The sequence below is a fragment of the Brienomyrus brachyistius genome, chromosome 8 (assembly GCF_023856365.1).
Source record: "Brienomyrus brachyistius isolate T26 chromosome 8, BBRACH_0.4, whole genome shotgun sequence".
NCBI classification, from domain to species: Eukaryota; Metazoa; Chordata; class Actinopteri; order Osteoglossiformes; family Mormyridae; genus Brienomyrus; species Brienomyrus brachyistius.
In genome coordinates, this window is record NC_064540.1 from 28164505 (window position 1) to 28184914 (window position 20410).

Consider the following 20410-nt stretch of genomic DNA (forward strand, 5'->3'; position numbering starts at 1 on the left):
TTGAAAAGCATTACATAAAGGGCAATTTGTTATTTTTATTTTATTATTAAAGCTGCCTATTGTATGAACTGAAGATGGATGGATGAATGGATATTCTCAAGCATGAAAGCAGTTCATTTACCTAATTAGCAACCCCTTTCATTAAGTATGGGTAGTGGTACGTAATATCATAACAGTCCTTAAGGCATACTGTATAAAAATGTGTTTGGCGAATATATTTTGACTACAAATGCAACAAATTTTCAAAGGCTTGAAAACCACACTATAATCCAGTTTTAATGGGAAATGCGCCTTATGTATAAGTATTATGTTACATTAAAAAAAGCACATTACTCTATATATCCCTTACTAAAGTCATCATACAGTACACAGAATGACAACCAATTTTCTTAATAATTCACATTTACGTTTTTATGTTAAATTAACTGAATTGCAGTGTATGATTTTTGTACGAGAGTAGAACAGATGCAACACAATTGTTTTCTTCTCTGTGACTCCTCATTATCCAAATTATTCAAATTAAGTAGTCCAATCACTAATTATTCTGATATGCAAATTTGTGGATCAACCAACATAACTCTCAAATACACCACTCTTACCTGTGTCATTATTATATGCTACTCCCTATATCTGTCAAGTGATCGTGGGTCTATAATTAATAACAGGAATTTGTTTCCAATTTTCCTAATCCAATGTTGTAGGCAGATTTTTACTTGGATACAAATAATATGTAAACATGTCTATATGATGGTCTAGAATGGAGGAAAAAGCTTTATGGTAAATTCCAGCAGTCTGCCCACCGAAGCTAGTCTATATTTATTATCACCAGCTGAGTGATGACCCACTGTCTGTGGTTCATCGGGCTAAACAGTTGTTTTTATTGATTAAAAAAAAACAATATATGCGTCAGTCATTCGAAAGATATTTGTCCAGTGTGGAAGACCTATGGGAAAAGCTCGTGTACAGCGAATACGGTCCATCATGCAAGCACACCGAAAGGGCAAAGGATAACAAGCAGTAGATCAGAGAGAGAGAGAGAGAGCAGACGGATGCAGACAGTCATGTGAGGTGGAACATGTGACCTTACTGTGTCATTCAGCATGTCGAATCACACTGAATAGCTAAGTGAGATCAGTAACGTACTGATTCACACAGCAAAAACAGCAGCATGGAGAATAACACAACATCAATAAAATACTGAACTGCACAATAAACTCAGGAACGTCCTAAATAATACGGCAAAATCAGTAAGCCTAACATCGCCTGTAATGATATAATGTCATTAAAGTACTGACTCGCACAGTAAAATCAACAATGTAGGCCACCAAAGCGCAAAATCGGTATCATACTCAGTATTAATGCAGTTTACCAAAGCTGAAAATGCAGCTAAACTCTGGCTTCGTAACGCCAGAGACTGATCTCGAGGAAGACGACAAAGGCTCATCTGTGCTTTGGAGAGAAATGAACAGGTTGCAAAGATTCGTAATTCCAATTTTGATTATTTTGTATGTTAGTTAATATCAGTATATTTGTTTTTCAGTGAAATAAGACATTGTTTGGTTACGTGCCCACAGCATATGTTATGGATGCATTTTATTCATGCTTATTTTATGCTGTTTTCATCTTTGCAATTGTCTTTATTTTTCTGGTGGTTCCTTTAAAGTATTGAGTTTTTGAAAATAAACGATTTAAGGGAAATCTTGTGTTGCATTTATGTATTATGTAAAACTATCAAATATTTTAACAAATCCTTGAAACTGCTAAAAAAAAACATAATAATGAAAAATACTGACCTATAAGCACTGCATGATTAAATTTGGGCCAGCTGCATGTTTACCCACAAGGGACCAATGTTTTAGGGCCAATCTCATGCCGATGTGCAAATCCCAAATGGGCCATTGTGGGCTGCCCATTCGGGGCCAATATTTTGTCCGCACCACACCCACACTGGCCCGGTTCCAGGTATCCCAAATTTGCACAAATTATATGTTTCCCCATAATGGACAAGCGTTTGGGGGCCAATGTCACACCGATGTGCAAATCCCAATCGGACCAATGTGGGCTGCCCACTTGGGGCCAATATTTCTGGCAACATTGGGCCCACCTTGGCCCAGTGCCAGTTTGTTTGCTGGGAAAGTAAGTAAAGTGCTGAATCTTACGGTGATATCAAAGCACCCACTGTTGTCAACGTATCGCAGCTCTAGCTTTGCTGTAGCGTTCAAGTGAATTTAACCCCCTCTGTGGAGTATTCCATGAAAATAGCCAAAGAAAGCCAGACTTTCCCGAAAAAGACAGACTCAAACTAGCGCCACCTGTAAACCTGTCCTCATGCCGTTCCAGTAACGCAGTTTAGCTTTAACCAATCAAGACTCATACAAGACAGACTTAAATAGTCTCACTTAGAGATATTTAAGAGGCCCAAATGAATGGATGAAGGATAGGTCAAATGAATTGGAACGTGCGTAAAATGAGAGTGGTGTTTTTTTCCGCCGCAGAACAAACGCTGCTGATGGAGCTGTATGAAGAATACAAAGATATAATCGCAAAAACGAAATGGCTATACTGTGGCCATAAATACAGCCAGGAAGTTGGCTTGGCAAAGAACTGCAGACAGACTAAATACATAAGTTATGTAAATGTTACAAGTGCCTAATACAGTGGCATGGTGGTACAATGGTTTATGCTGTCGCCTTACACCGCGAAAGTTCCTAGTTCGATTTCCATATCCAACGGGAACCTTCTGGCTTAAGTTCACCTGTCATTCTTACTGTATAATGTTTTTCTGTATTTGATCTCCATAAAATATTTTCTTTTTCATCCTTATGAAATGTTCTGCACAAATAATTGTATATTGTCTTTGCTTTTTACTAATAAAGTTTCTTCCTGTTCATATTATTCTAACGGATTCATAAGTTTTTTCCAATTTCAGTCATTGTGTTTCCTGTTTGACCTTTGGATTATGGATAGGCTTTTATTTGAATTATTTGTGAATTAATTGGCGGGGCGGCATGGTGGTGCAGTGGTTAGCACTGTTGCCTCACACCTCTGGGACCCGGGTTTGAGTGGCCACCTGGGTCACAACAAAACATTTTCCAATTGACATTTCCAGGAATAATTAACAATTAATATCATTGATACTTAATAATAATTAGTATTAATTAGTAATTCTAAGGGGAAGCATGGTGGTACAGTTTGCACGTTCTCCCCATGTCATCGTGGGGTTTCCTCCGGGTACTCCGGTTTCCCCCCACAGTCCAAAAACATGCTGAGGCTAATTGGAGTTGCTAAATTGCCCGTAGGAGTGCATGTATGTGTGGATGGTGTGTGAGTATGCCCTGCGATGGGTTGACCCCACATCCTGGGTTGTTTCCTGCCTCGTGTCCATTGCTTTCGGGATAGGCTCCGGACCCAGTAGGATAAGCGGTTTGGAAAATGGATGGATGGATGTAATTAATTGGAATGCTGAGATATTGCGTTATTTTTATGGGCTTTGTTATATTTATTACATGACATGAGTAGTGAGAACGCGGAATTTCGTCCGACGGAACGATCTTTTGGGAATCTGTTCCCACACGTCAGACGTTCTTTGAAACAACGCTTGAAACAAAGCGAGACCGGAGCAGACTTGTTTACTCGCCTAAATTAGCATGGTAGCTCAGCGGGGATTTATTTAAGACACGTTGATGAAACGGAACTCCCAATTAAATGAGGCAGACCTGGTTCGTGGAACACCCCCAGCCACATTATTAAACCCCCAAAACACGTGTTCCATACCTGGGGATTCGCATTATAACCTGAAGGTGTCGCTGTCGCCGGCTCCCAGCACCTCGATTTATTATTGATTGAAGTGAGGATCTTGGCTTGTATGACTTGTGCGCGCGGCGGAGCCATGGCGGAACCGACGGGTGTAGAGGACCGTAGCGTCGATCACGGCATGGGTACCGTCCCGCGGGCTATTCTTGGCAGCAGGGGGGCTTTCGTCTGACCCAGCTATTAATGCTGCCGGGTCAATTTCGCAATATTCAACACGCAAAAGTTTTGCTTTCGTTTTGTACTGTATATTGCAACAGACCGTTATGTTCGATAAAAAATTGGTTAGTATGTAGTTTTAGGTCTGCTGCGGTTGGACAGTAAAATATTACAAGAATTCCAAGTACACGTAACCAAATTGTACTGATAATTTTCAAATAACACAGCACACGCAATTGTGGCAACGGGGATTTCACTTCAAACGGACCTCCAGCAGTCATGCAATATGTTCTCTTTCAGACGATGAAGAAGAGCTGGCAGATAATGAAGGCAGAGATGCAGAGACGCCGAACATCAGGTTTGACCTCAGTCTGCCCATGTCCCACGCGGTAAGGGTCCTTTTCATTTCCAGTTTCAATCGTGCTTCTTTTGGCATGGAAATGAACAGCTGCATTAGCAAAGCAACCTGTGCTATCAAAGAACAAAGACCCCGTTTGCTGCTCTCCTTTTTCTAAAGTATGGGAGATTTGTACTTCATTTATCCCAAGTAGGAAATTCTGGCACCACAATAGTTCATACAACATAAAGTGCATGAGAAGGACTGTACATATATAGTACAAAAACAGTGGCAAATAGTTTAGGTCCACAAAGTAAAAATCCAGACCAAGATTTTGTTTCAACCAATCAGTTGAGCACTCTGTGACTGACTCTTTATGCTCTTTCTTCACTTCCTTCATGAGTTGTTCTCCTCCAGCTTGTGCTCCAGTTTATCCCTCAGATATCATTTTCCCCTCACTAAGCTGCTTTTTCAGCTCTTTATATATATATATATATATATAAAAAAAATATATAAAAAACATATAATAAAATGGGAAATTTATCCCAACTTGTGTCCAATGCTAATTTTTGCCTGAATTTCTGCATGAATGACTAGGGTGTATGTGTATCTCAGCCAACAAGGTTTGCTTGGTTTCTCCCTGCAGTACCTGGGTATGAACTTGGAGGAGTTCCACGGGCGCACACTGCACGACGAGGGTAGCTGCCTAACCATCCCGGTGCTGCCGCGGGCCGTGTTGATGCTGGTCCCAGGTCAGACCCTGCCCCTGCAGCTCTTCCGGCCGCTGGAGATCAATATGATGCGTGCCCTGATCCAGAGGGGCCGCACCTTTGCAGTGCGGGCGTACAGGTGGGCAAACTGCTATCGCTCCCTACTGTCTGGATCATGTATTTACGCTTAGATTGCATGCTGGCACAGGCAGAAATGCGGGTCACTGGACGTCCACGCATTCTGCAGCATGAGCTTCCCCTTTAACTCTGTTGGTTTAGTGAGGAAGAGGAGCACTGGGCTGATTTTGGCACGACAGCGGAAATCTACGCCTACCGAGACGAGCGGAAACTTGGCATGGAGACCGTCAAGGTGAAGGCTGTGGGCCGGCAGAGGTTCAAGGTGATTGAAGTTCAGACCCAAGCAGACGGGTGAGTGGGGCTTAGCAGCCGGTGGGGAGGGGCTGAGCATTTTTGCTGCCTGTTCTCACACCAAACATCACCCGCAAAAAAAACAACATACCAACACATGATGTCAGTCTTCTGTATTCCTCTGCCAAAAGAAGATTTACATTCAGCTAAAAATCCCCAGTTCATAAACTAATGCTGCAATATGCCACACGATGGCTCTGCTCTCTTTGGATGTATCTGAATGGAAATATCATGCTCCTGAGCCCAGAAGCTTTCAGTATGAATAACTACTGATCTGCATAGCCTAAAAAATAATTTGAGGTAAATATAACTGTTTGTCTCTGAACTGACAATTAAAATGTTTAATGTAAAACTGCTTGTCACAGGGAGAGGATTTTGTTTCTCAGTGAGGAATTATAAGGTTGGGTTAGTCTCCAGTTATGTTACAGTGGCAACGGGTAGGTGGTGAGATATAAAGAAAATGTGAAAAGAATTCAGATCAGCTTGACTTCACCTGCCGGTGAAACGGGCCCTTCCAAGGCTTCGGTGTCACTGCCAACAGTGCCGTGATGCTTTCAGAAGCGAAGCATCTGCTTTTACGTATCTATACCAAACCTCTGTGCTATACACTGTTCTCTGAAGGCTATCGAGCTACTGTCAAAGTAAACAGAGATCCCATTTCAGCCTATTTTCATTAGACCGGATCCCTGACAGATTATCCTTAATACTTGGCTCCACCTGTTTTTTTATGTATATTAAATGCTTGAGAAGTCATGATTGGTGGCAGGTAGAAATGATTGTGTTTTTCACTGGGGGGACCTTGCTACCAGAGAACTGCTCTCCATTTACTGTGTGCTCTGTCATTTCTGTATTGTTTATTCTGGGATGTCCTGCCCCTACAGTCAGTATAACTGCTACTTTCCTCTTTTTTTGCTTTCAATTTAATTTTGACTCATGACGTGTAATCTCGGGGGCGGCATGGTGGTGCAGTGGTTAGCACTGTCGCCTCACACCTCTGGGACCCGGGTTCGAGTCTCCGCCTGGGTCACATGTGTGCGGAGTTTGCATGTTCTCCCCGTGTCGTCGTGGGGTTTCCTCCGGGTACTCCGGTTTCCCCCCACAGTCCAAAAACATGCTGAGGCTAATTGGAGTTGCTGAATTGCCCGTAGGTGTGCATGTGTGAGTGAATGGTGTGTGAGTGTGCCCTGCGATGGGCTGGCCCCCCATCCTGGGTTGTTCCCTGCCTCGTGCCCATTGATTCCGGGATAGGCTCCGGACCCCCCGCGACCCAATAGGATAAGCGGTTTGGAAAATGGATGGATGGATGGACGTGTAATCTCTGATATCCTGTCTGTGCTTCCTGACATAAGCAGTCGCTGGTTTATTCCTAGTCGCTAGCAGTTTTAGCTTTCCTTGTTTTTATAAACAGTTAATAGAACCACGCTTATGAATGATTAAAAAGGTAACCACAGGAATGTCCGTGATATATTGAATCGGCAAATTTATAGATTGTTTTAAACAAATCAGAATGCAGAATATAATTAAAAAAACTTTTCACACTCGGCATGTTGTGCCATAATCCTAAAGCTCCTCATGTTTTCAAGCAATGAAATGAATGACATTTAAAATCATTCTTCAGACTATACTGATGATCTCAGTGACACTCTTGGAAGCCGTATGCATATAAGAAGTAGACATTGTGTTTTGTAAATCCTATGACGAATATGGCCAGTGCATGAAGGGGGGAAATGGGTACTCTCCTTGCTGTTCAGTACCAGTGGATATTGTGAGGCGCCAGTACTCTGAAGAGAAAAACAAAGAGGTGTTGGTACTCTGTACTGGTGAATACTGGCCCACTTCAAGCACTGACTTGATCATTAAGTCATGAAAACAGTTCTATATTAGCATTGATTTATCCTTATTGTGCAGTGTCTTAAGTTATTAAAAAAATTATTTTAATTGTGTGTTGTGCACGATTGTAGTCCTGATGTCGTCCCCGAAGTAGGATACCTTATCAGCACAGGTCACAAAGTGTTAAAATTGTGGTCTCTACAGTGGTTGTGTGTCGGGCAGCTATAGCCATGTATTTAACTGCTCCTCAGAACGAATTACTGAATTCCATAAGATTCTTATCCCCAAGAACAGCTGCAACAATTGTCTACTGTCCATACAAGGCAGTCCCCCATGAGAAGAGGTTCCTCAGCCTCCATGTGTCCTTTACTATCTGAGCCAATAGATCTCTGGCTACACAGAGATCTCAAATGCTGATATCCTCAAACCCAACTTATTTACATGAATATGGGCAAAGAAGACAGACGTCCATGCGGATAGGCTTTGCAGGGTGTCCGCGGGGATTTAAAAAGTATTAAAAGGTATTACACGACAATTTACGAGGTATTAAATTTTTTTTAAATTTCTTTAAGATTTTTTTTTAAACTATGAATTGTCCATTAGTGTTTTACAGTTTATCTGCTAAATTTCTCGCAAATTATTTTAAATGTGGATTAGGCTCAGTCCTACATTCATAGATGATCTCTGTGATGCTGACGTCATATTCGGTAGTCGAACAGCGTCTTAAACCGTTTGCGCGCTGAAGTACATGTTGGATGCTTACACTCAGAAAAGCAGGGTGCGTTTGACTTGGGCTTAAGTCTGTCTGCAGCTGACGTGACATGGAGCGAGATCTGCTGGCGGCTACAGGAGTGGAGTATAAACACGAGGCTGAAGTTGCCTACTTACCTGCCAATCAATTATTATACTAATAATTAAAATGGGCACAGAAACCTGTCCTCTCATTCATACCTTTTATGCACTAAATGAAATGCCTTGTTTCCGTCTGATGTTTAAAGCAGTAAATCAGTCTCGGTCAGGACAATGTCACTATCTCTATATAGTTGGGTACCTGATGTTGATATTTGCCTGGCACAGGCAGGTTTAAGGTATTAAGGACTGGCTAAGGCCAGTAGCAGGAAAAAAATCGTAGGGTTGCTGTTCTGTTTGCAAAAAACCCATAAATATCACCTGGATGGAGGTAACACTCTCCGGTCGCATATGCGATGCACAACTCATAAATCAGGAATGTGTGGACGAGAGCACTTAGTCAGCTGGTGCAAATCGATACTCATTGAAGAAAATGTCAAACAATTAAGGCACTTGCCACGAGTAGCCTAGTAGATAAAGATATGGACTTGTGACTAAAGAAGTTTAACAAATGCAAGATGTTTTCAAAATCACAGAAATTTATTCTGTTGACCCATGTTCCCAATTTAAATTCTGTTTTACAGGCCAAGATTGTGTAATATTATAAATCTTTAAATCAGTTTGAAACCTGTTTAAAAACGGGTGCATCTCAATGTTGTGGGGGTTTTAAAAAAATATTGAGTAAGTATTAAAAAAGGTATTAAAAGGTGTTAAATTTAACCTTTGGATTTCTGTATATACTCTGGTTTGGTTTTGTATTAAACACTTTGCATTAGAAACAGAGAAATGTGCTGTGGTTTTACTGAAACGCGGTTGTTGCATTTAGGTTCCAAAGGAAGCTATTCTGTTCTTGTTAGGGTCTGTCCTTGTCATGTCCTCATCTGGCCTGCAAGCCATCCCACTTTTTTCCTTTGGTTCCTTAGTTTTAGATAATTGGTGAATTATTTACACTTGTCTCATCTGTTGTTCATTGTCTGTGTTTATACTATGGCTTAGCTAAATGCTGTTTTCTTCTTGGTCCAGAGATGCCATGTGGGGATTGATTATTTTTGAGAAACCACACGGGTAATTCCAGCAGCTAATAACTATTCTATATTAATGTGTTTTATTGTTTTATTAAACATTCATAAAACCAGTTTGACTTTTTACTCATAAGTAAGCAGTCATTCTTATCAGCATAATTTTCCGTCTGACGGTTTCTATGGTAACATAACAGACTTGCCACTTCCATTGAGTAGTCTGACCAGACCTTCCATACTTATAGGGATTATATTTTTAAGAGCACATTTGAACATTATTAAATGCTAATTGAAATCATTTTCTACTGAATAACTCATTCCCGGCTCGTCCGCTCCTCGTGTGTGCCACGCCCCCTGATTACCCACGTGTGATTTCCTGATCATCTCCTGCTGTGTCCGATACTTTGATTAGTCCTGTCCTATTTTAAGTCCTGGTCTTACCTGTTTCCCTGGTCTGTCGTTGATGTTAATCTACGTCTGATGTCTCTAGTCCGTAGTCCTTTGAATAAACCCCAGTTTCCCCGACTTTGGACTGCCTGCCTGATCCTTGCCTGCCTGTCTGCCCGTGCGCCTTACCCGTGTTCAGCGAGAACATGACAATAACTAAACAAGATTAGTATATTGTTTTATAATTTTTTGTTTGGTCAGGTTTATCCCGTTTTGCTTCGCGCTGTGTTATAACAGGTTGTCATTGATTATTTTCATATAACCGCGCATCTCGTTGTCATGTATCCCTTGCATATGTACCTACTCTTGCCCAGTTTCTCTGTTATGTTTCAGGCACTGTAAGTATGCATTAGTTCTTGCTCCCTCTTAGTGTTCTTGTTCCTGTTTCCCCCAGCATTCCTGTTCAGGTTAGTCCTTGTTCCTTTTTGTTTCCCCTCACTGCCTGCCATTCTAACCCCTCCTGGATACTTTGTTTCTGCTTTAGTGTTTTAGTTTTTGAAATAAAGTCCCCTTCGGTGTCAGGAAGCTCCTTCCCCGCATCCTGTCGTGACAGTTATTCCACTGAGCAAGAAACATTCATAGATATCAAAACGTTAATAGTTTGGATGAAATGCCCGTGACTGCCGATCCCTCTCGGTGCGTGTCCTTCTCCTGTGAATGCTGAAATGCTTCTCTCCTCATTATTTGCTGAATTCCCACATTTTCCATGCCAAATGCTGCCCCTGGTGCCTTTATGAACAGCGAAGGGTTGAAGAAAGGAAACAAATGATGGCTGTGTGGCCCATTAGTGGATCAGTCTTTCATTGTCATCTGCTCGATAGATGACATGTTGGTTTCATGGTTACAGCTGAAAATCTTGAGACTGGGAGAAGTCTGCAGCCATCATCTAGGCCTTGAAATTGTATCATCAGATCTTTTTCTCAGTTTACATTTAGAGAGGCTTGAGTTCTCATTGAAGGTGGGTGGTGTGCCGAAGGGTTCTGGGTTAATATTCTGGAGGTTTTGCATGGAAAAGTGCTCATACTGTGTTTGATCGTGGTCTTTGTAGTTTTATTTGATGGTCGCAGTTCAAAGAAGGTTTCGGTTCAGCTGCTGCCTTGGTTCACTGTTTTGTTACAGCATCCAGCAGGCTACTGTCCAGATCCTCCCTGAGTATTCCCTTCCGGATCCCCTTAGTCTGCCGCAGTTGGCTCCCTGTGTCCAGCTCTGCATGCCGACCTCTTCCAGACTCCCAGTCACACATGGTCAGCGATCATGGGACCGGAAGGTACGGTGTCCCTGCTCCATGATGTCAGAGCCTGATTTGTGGTTTCAGGACCCCACTGAGAAGTTCCAGTATTAAACAGACATCCTTCTACAATTTGAGCCTGTAGCACAATATTTCTCAACTCAATCCTTGGGGACCCCCAGGTGGGACCACATGTACAGTATGTAGGATATTGATTTACCAATGTCATCAATAAAAGGTTTTATATCATTAAAAACTGCATATTGTTGTACACGTTTGGTGCTTCTGGGTGAAACTATCAAATTTTGCATTGTACTTTGCCTGAATCTCCTGCATGTTTCTTTAAGTACCATATGTGTATTTCAGAGGAAGTTCTTCTCTGCTGGTGTGATGCCCTTCCCTGCCTGGGTGTACACGCTTTACGACACTGTGAGTACAGTACACGTTACCTCGGCCTTGTCTCAAAGCTGTGCTGCAGAGTAAGCAGGAGACTGGTCTCTGTTTGTCAGTCAGATACCTCATCTCAATTCTGCCTCATACTTCTGTCATCTCCCGCCTGTTTGCTGAAGAGATCTGCTCACCTGGGACCTGACTCATTAATGCAGGGATGCTGTGAGTGATGGAGGGTTTGCTTTATTGATTAGTATCACTGCTCCAAGCTGATCTGTCTGCTCATGGACAAGAGGACAGTAGAATGATGATGGTCAGTCTTTGTGTCACACCAGCAGTGCAGAAAGAGCTGGAATTTTGCCATGTGTTTGACTTCTACTTCACTCTGGTCACAGAGCCAAATATATTTATAATCCTAATAAATATTATTTGTGTAAGAGTAAACAAACTAATATATGGCTTACTAGTGTAAAAGTGTGAAAGCATCTATGTGCTCTTGGTACCCATCTCTTAAGTAACTTAATAGCTGCAATCTTGTTCATTGATAATAATATTTATTCATTCTGGTTATATGTTTAAAATCAGTCTGTGTGAATTTTACAATACCAGCCAGAAGTCTAGATACACATATTGAAAATAATTATTTTGTTGAAAAACCAATTATCCTAAGCACACCTCAAGGTTAGGTAGTAGGCATTTTGTCTATGAGCAAGGAAAGAGCACTGTGATTAGATGACCTGGCCCCCACAATCCCCCAGCCTAAAGAATCTAAAATTTGAGAAAATTAAGATGTTAACTCCTTTTGGTTGTTGCAGTATGTGATATGAGTTACTCCTTTTTACTTTAAAGTGAATAGTGTAGATAAAATAGAGACAAATGCATTAAAAGCAGGATGTTAAGACTTTTGGCTGGTACTGCATATACGCAGCATGAAAATGAACTTCAGGGAAAAGTAACTTAGAATTACAAATGCAGTTCCAAAGCGGAAGCATACTGGGTTGAGTGGCAATTAGTAGCATATGGTGTGTTATGATGTTATGCAAAGCAGTTTGTTAGAGTTCTTTCATGTTGATATTCATGCATAATAATGCTCCATCACATGCTCCAGGAGACAGAAAAAGTGCTTGATGAAAGTGGGCTTCAAAAATGCCCATCTGATGGCCGGCATCTTTTCCCAGTTTGAATCCCATTAAGACACTGGAGCACTAGTAAGAAATTCATGCCATTGGAATGGGGTGCTACACCATATGGACAAAGTATTGGGATGCACCCCTTAATCACTGAATTCAGGTGTTTTATTCAGACCTATATATAAAAATGAAGCACCTAACCATGCAGTCAGATTTACAGATATTTGTGAAAGAATGGGTTGTTCTAAAGAGCTCAGTGAATTCAGGCGTGGTGCTGTCATAAGATGCCATATTTGCAATAAGTCAGTTTGTGAAATTTCTTCCCTGCTAGATATTCCCTGGTCAAATGAAAGTGATATTACTGTAACGTGAAAGCATTTAGGAACAACAGAAACCCACATAAAATAACAGAGCAGGGTTACTGAGTGCTGAGGTGCGTAGTGCGTAAAAGTCACCCTTGGTCTGTTGACTCATTAACTGCAGAGTTCCAAACTTCCTCTGGCATTAACCCCAGCACAAAACTATGTGCCAAGAACTTCACAGATTTGGCTGCCATGGCTGAGCAGCTGCCTGCAAGCCTCACATCACCAAGCGTAATGCCAAGCGTCGGATGGAGTGGTGTAAAGCATGCTGCCACCGGACTCTGGAGCAGTGGAAACTTGTTTTGTGGAGTGACGAATCGCGCTTCTCTGACAGTCTGATGGACTAGTCTGGGTTTAGCAAATGCCAGGAAAATGTTACCTGCCTGACTGCATTGTGCCAGATGTAAAGTTTGGTGGAGAGGGGTTACAGCAAGGGGTTGTTTTTCAGGGGTTCACTAAATCAGTCGATCAATTTTTATACAACACTGTTTTAATCGCAGTGTTTCCAAAGTACTTTACAAGCATACACAGAAAAAATAGCATTAGTTTAGTTTTAAAATAACTGGTTGTAATATATACCAGCCTGGATCTATTAATTGTAGTAAAAAAGAATTTGGGATTATCCTTGTTATTTTCTAGTAGATGCAACAAGTAGAGCTTTCTGGCATTCTTCAGTTCATTGCTCAAGGTTTTCAGATTATTCTTGTAAATACCACAATGAACTTCCACTTTCTTTCTGTTCATCTGCAGTCTCGTTTTAAAATTAGCCGCGTCCCTCCATGGGGCTATTACTCTGTCTGATACAATCTTAGTTTTCAGTGAGACAATTATTATACATTCTGTGATTCTGGAGTTAAATCTCTGTACGTATGCTATACAATGGAGGGTTAGGCCCCTTAGTTCCAGTAAAGGGAACTCTTAATGCTTCAACACAGTAAGACATTTTGGATAATTCTATGCTTCCAGCTTTGTGGGAACAGTTTCTGTTCCAGCATGACTACTCCAGTGCACAAAGCAAGGTCCATAAAGACATGGTTCGATGAGTTTGTTGTGGGAGAACATGACTGGCCCGCACAGAGCCCTGACCTCATACCGATCAAATACCTTTCAAATGAACTTGAACGCAGATTCACGTCCAACATCAGTGCCTGACATCACAAATGCTCTTCTGGATAACTGGGCAAAATAATTCCCACAGACACACTGCAAAGTCTTGTGGAAAGCCTTCCCAGCGTGGCAGCTGTTATAGCTGCAAAGGGGGGGGGGGGGGGCAACTCCATATCCATGCCTATGGTTTTAGGATGGGATGTCATAAGTTTCAACATCAGCATGAAGTATTCTCCCCAGAGAAATTCAGAATCTAAAGTCAATGGATCATCTTGGTCAGGGGTGCCCAATCGGTCGATCGCAAAGGTAGAGTGGGTAGATCGCACGGCATAAAAAAAATAGAGGATGGATGACACGTTCAACTGCACCAGCTGCTGCCAAACTCCAGCAAGCGACCGAGTCGCCTAGTTAGCCTTCAATTTATTTCTACTAAACTTAAAAGGGGTATAAAAATGAATGGGGGGGCTGGACCAAGTAAGCCACAAATCGTCCGCTTGAGTTTTTTTTCACAATGTCATATTCGAAGTGCGTTTGCTTCATGTATCAGTCTACCATTGCTTTTCCGAAGAAGGGAAATGTGGAGCGGCATTTTCGAATTGTTCATAATAACTACAACATTAACTTCCCTCCGATAAGCGAGCTGACAAAGAGAAAGGTGAAGGAACTAAAATCTCAGTTCAATTAAAAAATGCTTTATTTATCCCAAAGGGAAATGAATACAGCGTAATACAGTGTGCATGTTGGTTATAAATGAAGGCTGATATTTGGCGTAGTTGCAGTCAGGGGTTTTGTCTCACCTTCGTGGCCTTCCTGATCCACCTCTAGTGTTGGATGTTGTCTGTCTGACTTACTGTTTGGCGTGGAGTTGCTGGCCTGCGATGATTCACCTTCTCTTTTCTCCAGGAGGTTCTGATGGACAGACTGAGAAGGCGGCTGCATGCATGGGATGTGAACCTCAAGGATGATTCCCTCCTCATGAATGCTACAGGTGATGCAGGAGGCCATTTCCATTGGCACATCACCCGCTCTAACTCCCTCTCACCTGTTTCTTTTGCAGTCTCCTCTGTTCCTATAGCTAGTGGCCCAGCCCCTACATCTACATCTTCCATGCTTTTTAGGTGCTTTTCTTCGCAGTTAATGGAAAGTGCACACATTTCATTGTGTGGGCTGACACTCTGGCATATCTTGTCTTGTCGGGTTCGTCTCTCTACTGATCATGTGACATCATTGCCTTCTGACTCCTCTCTCACATGGTCATGTGCTTCACAACTGTGGTGACAAGTTTTTGCTCCCATTTCTTAGATTTATCCTACAGAGTAGCTGCATGTCTGCCAATTGATGACAGCCTTCGCACCAGGCTGCTAAGCATGGGCAGTGCAGTGCAGAGGTTGCACTATGCGTTGAACATTATGGACCAGGTGATGAACTTGACTGCATTCCCTCTGATTTGCACCCTAATTTTGAGAAGGCTTTAGCACAAGGGTCATTTTGCCGTATTGAAGCCTATATTGTCTGTTTCTGCTCCTTCCAGTGCTCTTCTCTCTGCTGTAAGCAGTGCCAGCACACAGAGATTACGCACAAAAATGAGATTTTTAGGTGAGTGCTTCAACGTTGCCCTGTGCTGCTTGTGTTGGAAACAGTGCTCCCTGGGGGAAGGAAGTCTGTGGCCCTGTTCACACCGGCAATTAACATACGTCCTGGGTAATCTGATCTCAAGTGGACACTGCTAAGCATGTCTATTCAAACCTGTTATTGATACACGTCTCCGCATGCGTCTTCATCGACCGCTTATAATCGGATCTCACTTTCCCGCACTTATTTAAATAAGCACGTAAATCACTTCCATATGCAGAGGTGAAACACGTTCATTTTTACTGACAGGAGTCAACAGTGTGCTATTAAATTGCATTGCGATGTGTTTACACTTTTTTGACCTTCACAGGGTTGCCAGCTCTCATAGATGGATAGATAAACTTTAATAATCTCTTTGAGGGAAATTATAATTTCTAGTAGCTCCATACCACAGTGGTATAAACATAAATGGTACAAAAAGACACACAGAAGAAACTATAAGGACGTACATTCAAATAAAAATCAAATGATTGTAGTACTGTCTAACAGCACCACGGACTACATCCCCTAAAATGAACGTACGATTGAATCATTACCACTCTTAAACTGTTTCAACATAAGCTAAACAATCATTAAGGGCATTTATTGCAGAACTGCATTTTTGTCCACTGCGTGTACCTAGTAAACTCACAGCTGAGTACGTACATGTACTTACGGAAGGTACACACTTCTGCTCACACAAGGACGTCAGTTGAATCAACCATCCGGGACACATTCGCGTTCACACTACTGTAATAGTGTGTTCCAGACCACCTCTGGATGAGGTCTGAGTGATCCGATCGCAATGCGTCCTTCGTGTGTTTTGAGTGCGTTCATACCTGTAATTAGCGCTGTCCACTTGTAATCTGATCACCCATGACACATGTTAATACCAGGTGTGAACAGGACCTCGGAGTTCCTGGGTCTTGGTTTGGTTTGGTTTATAACTTTCGAGGAAAGGAGACTAAGGGGGGACATGATCCAGGTATATAAGATTCAAACAGGTCTGGATGCTCTTCAGCCAAATGGCTACTTCAATATTAGCTTAAATACTAGAACTCGTGGCCATAAGTGGAAATTAGCGGGAGAACATTTTAAAATGAATTTGAGGAAGCACTACACAGCGTATAGTTAGCATATGGGATAGTCTTCCTGTTAGTGTAGCGCAAGCTAAAACCCTGGGTTCCTTTAAATCAGAGCTAGATAAAATTTTAACAACTCTGAGCTATTAGTTAACTCCCCAAATGAACTTGATGGGCTGAATGGCCTCCTCCCGTTTGTAAATTTCTTATTTTCTTAGCCTGTAAAATGACATTGCTGAGGACTGATGCTGTGATTCAGCAAGAGTTTGCTTGAAAGCATCGTTCTGTTTTATGTCCCCCTTGCATAGAGAATACGTAATACGTGTGATGTTATGTTATTATGATACTATTGCTACCCAGTTTAATGAAAACCAACTTATAACTTTGCCAACTGGAGGCAGAAGCATGTATTTTTATCTCTACCAGATTTATGAAGGTGTTGGAAAATGTTTATGAAATGGAAGTCTTTCTGTGTCTTCCAGCCTGTCTCTGTCTGGACCTATGGCCGCCTACGTCAACCCCTACGGCTGTGTCCATGAGATCCTGACTGTCTCCAAGGCCAGCAATCTTAATCTGATTAACCAGCCATCCACCTTTCACTGCTGGTTCCCTGGGTAATTTCTGCTGCGATGCTTGGCCCTTGTGCAATGCGGAACTGTCTATTACACACCTACCTCTACAAACTATCTGCCACACATTCCTAACACACTCACTGTTCATTACATGTCCCGGATCCTTGATCTTTCACTGTAGTCTGAGGGTTTATCTCTAAGATGCTGGTGCAATTTCTCTGGTCTGACTGGTCACTGTATCACTGACTCTGAGAAAAAAAAAACATTTTACTATTGGTACATTTTGACATCTCTAACTCCATCAGGTACACATGTCTTTCAGAAGATAGCCTTTGTGATACAGGAAAACCTGCATTAATGTGTCCATGGCTTAGATAAACACAAACTGCTGATACACTCATCTATCAATCTTTGTCAGTGGGCCCTTTACCTTCTCTGCAGCTACGCCTGGACTGTCGCAAAATGTCAGACCTGTGGCTCCCACGTAGGCTGGAAGTTCACGGCCACCGAGAGGGACCTGGCCCCCGAACACTTCTGGGGCCTGAGCCGTTCTGCTCTGCTGCCCCGGAAGCCTGCAGAAGAAGGCAAGGAGGGTCAAGGCGAGACCTCGTCCCAAGCAATGTGCCTGTGATCAATAAGCTCCCCAGTGCTCATCCTAAACAAAGAACATGGTACAGAATCACTACATGTTTTACCTGTATAACTATGCACCTGACAACTAAAGAATGTTGAATCTTGAAAGAGCTGTCAGATGTAACACAAAGGTGTTGCCATAGGTGTCCTACAACATTCCTGCACAAGTGACTCATGATTGAAATGCTGAGTGAAGCCACTTTTTTCACAGCTGTCTCAGCCTGCTGAGTCGTGATGTAGTGCAGAGTACATCATGTATTCAGCAGGGGGCGCTTTACCATGAAATCACTACCTCTTATCTGCTGCTTGTTTTCTGGTCTTATTCCTGCACTTGGTGCTGGGACTAGAGTTTGGGGTAGAAAAGCCCCTATGAGTCTCCTTTATGTCCATTTTACAGGGGAATTAAGTCAAAATGAGATGTAATGTTTGCTTTCACCCCAAAGATTTCCATTTTATATTAGAAGTCCATGAAGGGTAAAATAATGTCTTACTGTAATGATCTTTTAGATTAATCTTTACTAACATGTGTTTGATGCCTTGACTGACTTAGGAATACTAAATAACAAAATATTTTTACATATTAAAAGTATATTTTTAAGTGTTATCAAACATTAAGGACTTTTTATTAATGTATGATTTACTGAATCTCATTAGCACTCTACGATATCATTAAAAAAAACTGGGCTATTTTGGGAAGCTAATTCGAAAATATCTGAGGAGCCTAAATGACCTTCTCGTTTGTCATCCATGTAGGTATTTCAGACCAGTGATAATTCGATTACAATATCACGCTGGAATAATTAAAGCATTAAACAATATGACTTTTAATTTAAAATATACATTTTTGTACACCATGTTTGTTCCAAATTTGCCGTTTTAAAATCTGTAACTCATGACTGTGTTTTTTATTTCAATGTGTTATGGTAATGGTATTTTTGCAGCAATGTTTCAGAAAATCCATTAAAATATAATTAACTTGTTCACTTCTGCCACTTTCAGGCCAGTGTTTTGTGCCAGGTGTGTCGTGTGACATTATTCGTTCAGTCCAAGTGAGAAGGGATTTTAATATTGTGCTGAGTAGGTTAAGCGACATTGTAAAAAGTGGGAGTTTTTGAACATGAACAAAATAGATCTTTGACGTAAAATTGCTATTTCAGCAGGGAGAAGGAAAAAACAGTGATCACAGAAGCACCTGGGTGTTTGTTGTAGGCTGATGTGAAGGAAGTAGAGGTCTGTGTTCCAGAATAGAAGCAAAGAAAATACGTATATTCAAAACTAGGCAGCAGGGATGGCTGAAATTAATCCGAACCAGTTGTGGTCACCTGATTTCTCTGATTTTGGTTTAATGATGTTAACCGTAGTTCAATGATGAAGATCATGAGATTAAGATACAAGAAGAAGCTTATTTTGAGCTAGCCAATGGCATGTGGGGAAGGGGGGGTCATACTGATGTTTTAGGCCAGAGGAGCATTGGTGGTGACCAGCCTGGACCTTACCGTTTGCTTGAAGTGACCAAAGACCTGGACATGACTTCTTGGTGGGACTTGTGGTGTGGGGTTCATGGGAAAATTTTATGCTATTATCCTGTTTTGAGTTTACACTAGTTAGGCCTTGTTGATTCTTTTATACTGTGTTGTGAAATACAAAGATTTGCTTCAATTTATTATTCAATGAAGTTCTGGTACATCACTGTCTATCACTTTTTTGAGGTAGGTGCACTACATAAGCAAGTTAAGTCATAAAACCTGTAGAAATGGGGAGAAAATATCATTTTAAAGTTATCTACTTTGAAAGCCATCAATGGTTCCAGGCCCAGGGTCATGATAACTTTATACAGAACATTTAGTACTAATGGAATATACTGCTGTAGGACTTGCCTATCTTAGATATTCATCAAAGCTATTCCAGCTGTCCATATCCAGTGAGGCCTCCAACACTACAATCCAGTTAAAAAAAAAAAACAGTATTTCTGTGGTATTTAATACGAAAGGTGTGAGTGAATGGTGTGTAAGCGTACCCTGCCATGGGTTGGCGCCTCATCCTGGGTTGTTCCCTGCTTTGTGCCTATAGCCTAAGGATAGGCTCTGACACCTGCAAACCTGAGTAGGACAAGGGGGTATAGAGGATGGATGGATGGAGGCACATCATTAGAAGCACATCAACCATATGAAATTGATGCTATAAACTGCGTTTCTGAGCGGAACATCATGTCATAAACAGGCCGCTCTGCTAGTTCCTGGTTTCCAATTCACAGACATATGGACAGATCAGCTGCTCAATGTTACCAGTCACTAAATGTTACTGTCAGGCATCTCTGCTGGGATGTTTTCTTGTTATCTCATGAGGAGGAGGCTTCGCTCCAGGGTGTAAACACTTAGCGTAAAGTTCCCAGGCAGGTGTGCTTCCATTCGCCTAAGTTCAGCCGGGAGCCATCATTTCATTTCGTCCAGTTCCAAATCGTTCAGTATTACCAATTAAGATGGGCCGCAGAGATCCAAGAGACTGCTGCCATGTTTAGTGCTCATTAGAAGCTCCTGTCCACAAACATGTGCGGTATCATGTGATTAAAAGGACAACATGGAGCTGGAGTGGAAAGGTGACTAGTGTGCAGGACAAAAGCATGTATAATATACCCTGGTCTAAAATGTCTGAAATCTAGCTATTTCAAAATAGAAACTATTTTCTGAGACATTTGTTTCTTATTT

At 41.7% G+C, this 20410-nt stretch overlaps 1 protein-coding gene across 2 annotated transcripts; it reads left to right on the forward strand.

Annotated features, from left to right (window-relative positions):
- Positions 1 to 3804: 3804 nt before the first annotated feature.
- On the forward strand, positions 3805 to 18691 carry LOC125747370 (protein cereblon-like). Of its 2 annotated transcripts, none has more exons than XM_049022565.1 (11): positions 3805 to 3938; positions 4270 to 4358; positions 4953 to 5155; positions 5296 to 5445; positions 10710 to 10857; positions 11185 to 11247; positions 14711 to 14795; positions 15110 to 15225; positions 15339 to 15403; positions 16983 to 17114; positions 17514 to 18691. In XM_049022565.1, the coding sequence occupies exons 1-11, from the start codon at positions 3866 to 3868 to the stop codon at positions 17701 to 17703; spliced, it is 1314 nt and encodes a 437-aa protein (XP_048878522.1). In that variant the 5' UTR covers positions 3805 to 3865; the 3' UTR covers positions 17704 to 18691. The 2 variants fall into 2 exon arrangements, with proteins under 2 accessions (XP_048878522.1, XP_048878523.1); XM_049022566.1 differs by lacking the exon at positions 3805 to 3938 and adding an exon at positions 3969 to 4094.
- Positions 18692 to 20410: the final 1719 nt, after the last annotated feature.